Source organism: Ictalurus furcatus, chromosome 17 (assembly GCF_023375685.1).
Source record: "Ictalurus furcatus strain D&B chromosome 17, Billie_1.0, whole genome shotgun sequence".
Classification (NCBI taxonomy): Eukaryota; Metazoa; Chordata; class Actinopteri; order Siluriformes; family Ictaluridae; genus Ictalurus; species Ictalurus furcatus.
The window spans coordinates 14,728,467-14,739,165 of record NC_071271.1 but is presented as its reverse complement, the minus strand read 5'-3'; the positions used below and the strand labels follow the sequence as shown (position 1 = coordinate 14,739,165).

General features: G+C 37.5%; 1 protein-coding gene across 1 annotated transcript; it reads right to left on the bottom strand.

Annotated features, from left to right (window-relative positions):
- Nucleotides 1–8,786: 8,786 nt before the first annotated feature.
- On the bottom strand, nt 8,787–10,299 carry LOC128621482 (olfactory receptor 51L1-like). Its single transcript, XM_053647281.1, has one exon. It carries the CDS (start codon nt 10,230–10,232, stop codon nt 9,258–9,260), a length of 975 nt encoding a protein of 324 aa, XP_053503256.1. The 5' UTR covers nt 10,233–10,299; the 3' UTR covers nt 8,787–9,257.
- Between the last annotated feature and the right edge of the window lie 400 nt (nt 10,300–10,699).

The window sequence follows — 10,699 nt, the reverse complement described above, 5'->3', positions numbered from 1 at the left end:
GGATTGAGTCTATAACAGAAAATTTGTTAGGTTTAATTAATGACTGTTGCAATGTTGTTTATTACCCTTTGCCTATGAACAAAAAAAATCTAATTATGTACAGTCATGTAGATTTAATATAAAAAATAGAAATGTAACAACAACAGCAATAATAATAATAATAATAATAATAATAATAATAATAATTATTATTATTATTATTATTATTATTATTTTTAAATTCAGAGCCTTGATTGTTTCTTTAAACTCTGAACAGATTAATATGATAAAAATTTTTATTACATTAAGCATGTATTAGTCCTTAAAAAGTCAAGAAATAATGATGCCATACCATCTTATGTCTGGTGTTTCTTCCAATGAAGAGATGGTTGGATCAATTTATAAGCAGTCGTGATCCTTCTTACAGAAAATTCTCTAAAGACTCCCCCAAGAGAAAAACATTATTTAATCACAATAATACAAAAGTGCCATTTTCATAATAGGTGTTCACTGCTGTTCTGAGGATTTTTTTTTTCATCCACCAAAAAAGGGTAAACGTCTAAATTGTATGCATTAACTGGGTAGGTAGTTTGTACAAACTATGGGGTAACGACTTAGTATTTATTGTTGTATTTTCTTACTGCTTAGACAAGCAAGTTTTTCCTCATATTTTTCCAAGCAAATGTCATTAACATATAAAAACATTGCAAATGTTTAAATCAAAGCAAATTCTGTAGATGCCTTCTTTTAAAGTAGTGTTGTGTCTTCTCTTTACCTCACTCAGAACTAAAGAAATCTTGGTTCAATCTTGGGCCAATATTAAATATAGCTTGATTGAACAACATAAACATAGTTCAGGCAGAACACGGTTGCTAACCAGTATCAGCTGATGCTCAGCTGATAAGTTGACTCCACCCACAATCAATTAACCATGGTGTATATAAGCTCATCCAAACTCATACTCACCAGTCTGTCGCACAAATATCTGCTAAAACACAGATATAATTGTCTCACTATGCAAGTAATTGGTATGAAAGACTTAACGTTATATTCCTTACCATTATTATCATAACAATGGCCTGCTCTGATTCGGAAGAACACCCTCTATCTATGGACGTCATGGATGAGACACAATCCAATCACCCTGCCGCAGGTGAAATATTCAAAGTACTGCCACCTCCAAGACACAGTTCCCATTTAGCAGCAAAATCCTCAAAATTTCATGACTCAAACTTTCATGAAAAAATCCTGTCCACAATTTACCTACAAAATATCCAGATTTCTCTCCACACCAGCCATGAGGAAGTATTTCAGTTCTTCTTGGAAACTTTTTTCAGGATTATTCCACCATCCGATGAAGCCTCCATGCCACGACCTTCTGGACAGAAAGCTACATCTAAAAGAAAGCACTCATCACTCAAACATTCAACAATGCAAGTCTTTAAACAACCAAGAGCCCAGCCACCAGCCTCTCGACCACAGCCTCAGCCAAACAATCCAGTTCTTGCTGCCCTATCATCCATCTAAGGCACATTACCCAACATGGACGCAAGGATACAAGCCCTGGAAAATTAGTGACATATCACAGCTGTTCCTTCTTCCTTTTTAACTGCTCCAGAACCCGATTTGCAGGCGATGCTTACCAACACCTCACAAACACATGAGGGCTCCATATTCCTGCCTAGGAGAACATTGCTTTCCGCCAGGGGTGGATTTAGTGATTTGGGGGCCCTAGGCAAAATATAGGAATGGAAAACTCATTTCATTCTTTTAACATTGATATTTACATTTTCAGCATACGATATTTAGTATTAATAGCAATAATCAGGTGAACTGGGACCAAAAAGTGGCCTTGGACTTTTTGGCCCAGAGTGGACCACCACACCCAGTCCACAAGGTCATATCATAACACACCGGCTCATTGATGGTTAGGCCAATTTTTAAAACCACTTACTAGCATAAAAATAAAACATAATACAGAAATATAAATGCTATTTAAACATATTTATTTGAAGTAACACTGAACAGATATCAAGTAATATTTGTAAAATAGGCAAACAAAAAAAGAAGAACAGTGTGACAAAGAATATAAAACAATCAAGACAGCATGTTAGCTAGTCAGGGGACATCATCTGGGGGCAGTGTAGGAGAGCTGCACCACTCAGCTGTACGACTCCTCAATCAGGACTGACACTTTATTTTTTAACAATAACATGAATCCACATCTAATAATTTTACCCCCAAAAAATAGACCACCTTCTATTATGACTACCACTCGTTTTACTACTACTACTATAATAAAAATAATTTAAAAAAAATAAAATAATGTGTTTTATTTTATAATATCAATATTATGAAATTAATCTTGATATTAGGCCTATATTAATACATATTAAGCATTCTGATGGCATTTTAGCATATGGATTTTGAGCAAAACATAATTTATTAGTGAAAAATAAAAATAAAACTTTCTTAACCATAAGTTTATGCAGCATTTTGGGGGCCCAAGGCAATTGCCAACCTTTGCCTAATGGTAAATCCACCCCCAAGCGAGACATTCATTCATTTCTTGTTATCTTAATTTTATGTTTTGATTTATTTTTTATCTCAACAACTTTTTGCTGCACATCACAGTTATATTCCTTGGTCTTACTCATTCTTATGAATGACTAAGGGAATTTGGCCTATGTGTTACCTCATATTTACCTCATTCTCATGGTTGAATAATTTCCTGTTCCTAAGTGCACTAAAAAAAATATTTTTTGTAACTTCTTGTTTTGTTTTCATCAATGTGTGTTTTTGTTTTGGTTTATGTCCTGTCTCCACTCATACTGCACCGTTACCATGGATGCAGCAGGAAAGCGCAAGGAGAACTACGCTGAGATTACCATGCAGGCTTTTGGATTTCCCCAGTGGCTCGACATTGATGTTCTGGCTGCCTTCGCCAGCTTTGAAAGCCTCCTTTTTTCTTCAGTGGCAGTTTTATTTTGGGAGCTTGCTAGATCCGAAGCCTGAAGAGAAACAGTGCCTGGTTTTCATATTATTGTTCATTGGCCAAGCCCAAAAGTAGGCAGACCTTCTCATTGCCACAGGAACTGTGGGCCTAGTAAGTGTGGATGAGTTTGTCTGCCTCATCTAGGTGATCTACAGTAATGCAGACTTTAAATATAATCTGGAAAATTTTCTAGGGAGGGCCAGCCTGACGGATAAACCCACTCAGATGTTCAACATCTTTTACGAGGAGAGGGCTGGAGCTCCAGCCAGGGACCAACAAAGTGGTCTCCCCTGCAGAACTTCAACCAGATGACAACATGGCGGCCTCACCTCCAGAAATCCAGGCAGGGACCAACAAAGTGGTCTCCCTTGCAGAGCTCCAGCTTGAGGCCAATGTGGTGGCCTCACCTGTGGTACTCCAGTCAGAGGCCGAAAGGGCAGCCTCCACTACATAGCTCCAGCAGGAAGCCAACAAGGTAGTCTCTCCTGATGTGCTCCTGCTGACAGGACAGCCTCCACAGCTGTGCTCCAGCCAGAGGCCAACAGGGCGGCCTCCACAGCAGAGCTCCAGCCTGAGGCCGAAAGGGTATCCTCCACAGCAGCGCTCCAACCTGATAAGGTGGTCTCTCCTGATGTTCTCCTGCCAAAGGTCAAGGAGACAGCCTCCTTAGCCTTGTTCACACCTGAGGCCGATCTCCCACACCAAGCTCCAGTTTGAAGCCAACGATGTGGCCTCCTAAGTCATGCTCCTGCTCTGAAGCAGGTTATGTTCCAGGGTTAGTTTGTTTCAGAGAGCTGACTGAGCATAGCATGCCCTTTTGAAGAATATCCAGTGGATGAGGAAACACGGATTATGTGACATCTTTTTAATCATGAGAGGGTGATAAGACCACATATAGATGTGTTTTTTTTATATATCTGGATGAATATATCAGGATCATTTCCATTTTTCATGTGAAGCGTGAATTTATTTAACAAACCTTTTGAAACCTCACATCGCCAATGTGAGACATCGTGAATTAGCGCCAATGTGACACATCGTGAATCAGCGCTGAAAATTGAGCACATTTTATACATTGCCCTTCGTTTTTTTTTTTTTGGCCAGCGGGAGTTTTCTGTATAACATGAGTGATGCAGAGCATGTGGGAAAGGCAACTGTGTGTAGGGCCTTTCATACAGTATGATTTGCACTCAAACGGTATTGTTGAGACGTGATCTGCTAAAATCACTTCTAATTAAATGACTAATGCACATAATAAGCAGGTAGAGTGTGGTTCATTGTTTCTTTATTTTCTGTAATTGAAAAAATTGAGACATTTGAATTTATTGCTTTAGCATTGAACAATAATTGACAGAATAATAATAATAATAATCGGTAGGCAAATACTTTGTCCACCTGGAACCAGTAATTTAGCAATTTCAAGCCTGGCCTTTTTAATGTTCATGTTCTTAAGTTGTAGAAGGTCCATCTCCATGTCACTTTTTCTAATTTGCCTTTGAAGATGGACATTATACAGCTCCTTTGCAGGAAGACACAATGATAATTAAATATAATTGATATTATAAATGTCTGTAATACATACAAAGACCAAACATTTTTAATCAGGACAACTGCACACAATTTTTTACACTGCCAAGATTCTGTGTGGAGGTAGGTGGACCGTACCTCCTGTAGAGGAGGACCTGTACAGGAATTCCCAGCCATGATCTTTAAGGGGACAATGACAGAGTTTTAATAATCACACATCTTTAAAAAAGGGAATGTATTATATGTTACACCTCTGTGGGCCTCCCAGCATCACTGTCACAGCAGAGGTGGTCTTTTCATCTTCATCCTACAGTGCAAATTACTAATGATGTTTGGTCAAGCAAACAGAAACAATACCTGAAGACAATAATCACTTTGAATTGTGGCAGGATGTGCCGTTGTAGTAGTTAATACCAACCAAAGGTGGTCCAAGGAAGGACAACTGGTGAACCATTGACAGGGTCATGAGCACCCAAGATTCAGTGATGTGCATGGGGAATGAAGGCTAGCCTTTCTGGTCCAATCCCACAGAAGAACTAATGTAAGACAAATTGCTGAAAAAGTTCATGCTGTCTATGATGATAAGGTGACAGAACAAAGTGCATCTCAGCTTGCAGCATATGGGGCTGTGTAGCAGCAGACAGGTCCAATTTCCAATGTTGATCCCTGTCCAAAACCGAAAGCACCTACAATGGGCACGTGAGCATGAGAACTGGACCATGGAGCAATGGAAGAAGGTGGCTTGGTCTGATGAATCACATTTTTTTTTTTACATCATGTTGATGGGCTGGTGTGTGTGCATCACTTACCTGGGGAAGAGATGGCACCAGGATGCACTATGGGAATAAGGCAAGCCAGGGGAGGAAGTGTGATGCCTAGTGACAGTGGTCTCTTTCAGTGGGATAATGCAAACATTGTTCAGGAATGGTTTGAGGAACATGAGACAAAGATCAAGGTGTTGACTTGGCCTCCAAATTCCTTAGATCTCAATCTGATTGAGCATCTGTGGGATGTGCTGGACAAGTCTCATTCGTGCATTTAAAAATCTGATCCATCAGGGCCCCACCTTGCAACTTACAGGACTTAAAGGATCTGTTACTAATGTATTGGTGCCAGATATCACAGCACACATTCAGAGGTCTTGTGGAGTCCATGTCTTGATGGGGTCAGAGCTGTTTTGGCAGCACACAGAGGACCTGCACAATATTAGGCAGGTGATATTAATTTTATAGCTGATCAATGTAAACTACACTCACCAAACACTTTATTAGGAACACGATACTAATACTGGGCAGGTCCTCCCTTTGCTCTCAAAACAGCATCAATTCTTTGTGGCATGGATTCCACAAGCTATTGGAAACATTCCTTTGATTCTGGTCCACGTTGACATGATTGCATCATGCAATTCCTGCAGATTTGTCAGTTGCCTCTCGCATTCTACCACATCCCAAAGGTGTGCTATTGGATTCAGATCTGGTGACTGGGAAGGCCACTGAAAAACATTGAACTCATTGTCACATTCATGAAATCAGTTTTAGATGACTTTTGTTTTGTGACGGTGCATTATCATGCTGGAAGTAGCAACTAGAACATGGGTAAATTGTGGCCATGAAGGGATGCACATGTTTGGCAACAATACTCAAATAGGCTGTGGCATTCAAGAGATAATTAATTAGTATTAATGGGCCCGAAGTATGCCAAGATAACATTTTCCACACCATTGTGCCACTTCCGCCAGCCTGGACTGTTGGATCCATGGATTTTATACTGTTGGTGCAAAATTATGACACTACCATCTGTGTGCCACAGTAGAAATCGAGATTCATCAGACCAAGCTGCATTTTTGCAGGATTCAGCTTGTCAGTTTTGGTGACCCTTTACCCACTGCAGCCTCAGCTTTCTGTTCTTGGCTGAAAGAAGTGGAATCCAACATGGTCTGCTGCTGTTGTAGCCCTTCTGCCTCAGGGTTCAATGTGTTCTGCATTCTAAAATGCTTTTCTGCTCACCACAACTGTGCAGATTTGAGTTACTGTAGACTTTCAGTTAGCTCAAACCAGTCTGACCATTCTATACTGACCTCTCTCATTAAGGTATTTCTGTTCACTTAACTGGTCCTCACTGGATGTTTTTTCTTTATTGCACCACTCTAACAACTCTAGAGACTGTTGTGAGTGAAAATCTCAGGAGATCAACAGTTATAGAAATACTCAAACCAGCCCATCTGGCAGCAACAATCATGGCATGGTCAAAATCACTGAATTGATTTTTTTCCACATTCTGATGGTTAATGTGAACATTAGCTGAAGCTGCTGGCCCATATCTGCATGATATTATGCATTGCACTACTGCTACACAATTGGCTGAATAGATAATTCCACGAATGTTTAGGTATACAGGTGTTCCTAATAAAGTGTTCAGTGAGTGTATATGAGCAAAGGTATGTCTACAACTCATTTGGGTATTTCTGTCCGTATTTTAAAAGACTATGGCAAGAGATATAGTGCACGATTTTTACTGATTTCTCTCTCTCTATGGAAATATATAGTGATTGTGTTTCTTGATCATGACAAAGCCAGTGAACAGAATTATTTTATAATAAATATAATCTTATTTAATTTCATATTCATAAATGAAAAGTTCCACTCTAAGCCTTCATACATAGTCTTTTATAAGAAGTTTGAGCAGTATCTGAATCTTATTAGTTCATCTGAGGAAAGAAAAAAAAAGCTATTAAAACGTTGACTATTTGTAACAATCTTGGTATTATTGTTTCTTTAGATCTATAACTCATTGTATAATTTATCTGCATATTTACTCATGTTATTGTCCTTTTGTTATTAATTACCCCTGGCCTTTTAACATTATTTATATTTAGTTTATTTCTTTCTTTTTTTTTCTTTCTTTCTAATCCCACTTGTAATGTCCTTCCAAGTTTAGATTCCCTGTTTTGTATCCAATACTCTGTTATGGAAATTATTTGTCAATTTAAAGATTAAAAATTTCACCATTAATATGGCTTCCTGTTAACTGGTTCATCAGGTAAGGATGCCTGAGTGGAAATAAACTGTCACATAAGTGAGTAGAGACGGATGCAGAGGTGGGTAGAGTAGCCACCAAATTTTACACAAGTATAAGTAAAACTGCTTATAAAAATAATTACTAAAGTAACAGTAAAAGTAATAATGTTAATAATTACTTGAGTAAGAGTAAAAAGTATCCAATGAGAAGACTACTCAAGTAGCAAGTTACTGGTTAATCCTGAATCTCAGACTACATGGAGAACTGTAAGTCACACCTCTCCTTGAGTGGTTTTGTGTGTTAGTGTTTGTCTTCCCCAGGTGATTCAGAGTTCGGTGCCAGAATTCTGGGATGAGGCTGAGGCTCACAGGCAGGATTGGCAGATGAACAGAGAAGAGAACTGGAGGTGAAAGGTGCCTGGGGTTGGCTGGCTCGCTCTTTGACCCGCTTCCGCACAGGGTTATCCATCCTGATAGCCAGGGAGATTAGTTGGTTGAGGGAGTCTGACCAAGTGAGATCAATCTTCAATCAAACAAGGAGTGAACTGGAGTGCTGCGTGTATACACACACACACACACAAACAGAGAAGCAAGAGGGAGAGAAAACACTGGAACACAGGGAAGTAGACAGGATCTGGCTGGACTATGACATTTCTGGTCTTATTAGTGAAATGATGACATAGCTTGTTAAAAAAGAGACAATAAAAAGTCAACAATAAAAACAGAAAATTTAAAGAAAGAATATTTCTCTTTTATAGCTTTAAAAAACAAAGTTCTCCAGCATAACTTGGACAAAATATCATCCATCCATCCATCCATCTTCTATACCGCTTATCCTTTTTCAGGGTCACGGGGAACCATTACATTTATTTAACTTTCTGGTATTCATAAAGTCACTATCTATTATTTATTGTAACTGATGCAATTAAAAATAATTGTGCAAACATTTCTTCAACTTTGGGCATTATACTGAAGATCTAGTAAGCTCATGTCCATTTATTTTCATATATTTATAATTTAACTGTTGTAAAGCATAAAATAAAATAAAAATTAATGCTCGGTAATAAAGTATGGGGAAAGACTGGGAAACTGTTAATAGAATGTTGGCATTAACAGTGAAACAAATAAAAACAAATTTATGACTGAAAGTTTCTGAATGAATAAAAGACATTTTAATATCATAGTACTGTCACATAATGGAGGCACAGACAGAAGCAAGTGCAGGTATGGCAATTTAATAAAACAACAAGGCCACAGGAACAGGCAGAGGTCAGGCAAACAGTACAAACAAGGCAGGGCAAAGAGACGAGGTCGAAAACGTAAGCAAAGTCAAAAACCAGAATAAACCGACACAATATAAGACTTGGTTTGGACAGAGACACAAGGCAACTGAGCGTATACTTCGCAACTAGATGAGTGAATGAGAGTCTCTTAAAAGGAGTAGTGTGTGTGTAATTGGAATCAGGTGGATCTAATTAGAACTCTGGAGCTGGTGAACGTGTGTGTTTGGGAAGTGTAGCGTTTGTCGGCCATGGTGCATTCTGGGAAATGAAGTTGCTGGTTTGCGGAGTTATGACAAGTAGAGTATATGTAAGTATATGCATTAATTATAGGTCAGAATTAAGAATGGGACATATTCATTTTGTATCTATGACAGTATATTTATTTAAGATCAAAAATATTTCCTGATATTAATAAACCATGGTAGCTACTCAATACATGATAGCATGGCAAAAGGTTCAGCCTGCATGTAGAGGAGCAGTACTTTTTTTTTTTTTTACAAAAAAAAAAATTAGATGATGTTGAATTTTTCTGCGAACTTCAGGAAAATTAAGGCCATAAACAACAGGATTTAGGAGGGGAGGTATAATCAGAAACTCTAATGACAGAATTATAGCTATTACTGGAGGTAAATTTTCAAAACGGCTAAAGGTCATTTCACAGAAAATGGTAATTGAGTAGTTAAGAAAAGTCACTAGATGAGGAAGGCAAGTATGATAAGCTTTGCTCTTTAATTCTTTTGAAGATTTCTGACAAATCATAATAATTTTAATATAAGAATACAAAATGAAACTAAATGGGATCAAAACTGTAGTTACTAGTACAGCAAAACCATAAATGTTGTCAAAAGTAGTATTTTCACAAGAGAGCTTTGCAATGATCCAGTTATGGCAATACAATTTTCTTAAGTCATTACCACACAATCTTAGTCTAGCAGTGAAAATGGTCCCAAGACCAATAGAAAGCATTGGATAAATCCCAGACATAGCTACCATAAGAGCAAGCACCCTGGCTGTCATAATGCTGTGGTATTGCAATGGCTTACATATAGCAACAAATCTGTCATATGCCATTAATGTTAAGATTGTAAATTCACATGATGCATAGGTATAAATGACAAACGTTTGTACATGACATCCAGAACGAGTAATTGAGTGAGAATATAATAACAAATCCATTAGTAATCTTGGAAAGAAGCCAGCAGTGCCGTAAAGAGAATTAATTGATAAACATGCTATCAAAATGTACATAGGCTGGTGCAAAGGAGATTCTATAAATATTACAAGAATAATATTGACATTGAAGAATACGATAGTACAGTATAGCAGAGATCCTAAAATGAAGTAAAGGTATCGAAAGTGGCCCAGGTTTTCAAACATGGAGAAATAAAGAAGAGTATCATTTTCCATTACACTCAAAAACTTTGATGTCATTGTCTTGAACTGAAATGAAAGAACAGAGAATTTTGTACATTATACATTGACATTTTATCCACAGAAATGTTATTACCAATACTCTACTCTCATTATTATAAAAAAATAATAATTTAAATAAATGACAATATTATAATATAAATTTATGCTTAATTACTGAAACAATTCATTATTAAACTGAGAAGCATACTGTACCTTATTACAATTCAGATTAACTGCATTAATATTTGCAAGAAAAGGTTCCATGTGAATATCTAAGCATTCAACACGCCTGAGCTTATATAGTATATCACAGGCCACTGAGGATTTCCCTTTGTGTTCATGTAAGTACATTGCTGATTAGCTGTTAGTATCTGATATTTAAAGACTACATGCAACTTAAAAGTCATAAGGCATATTTCAAACTGTGAAAGTAGTGTATTATGATTTTTATTTGTGCTGTAACTACAAAGTAGTTAAATAGGTAA

Excerpts from the sequence above, each read along its gene's own strand:
- LOC128621482 (XM_053647281.1), bottom strand. The coding sequence starts at position 10,232 with ATGACATCAAAGTTTTTGAGTGTAATGGAAAATGATACTCTTCTTTAT.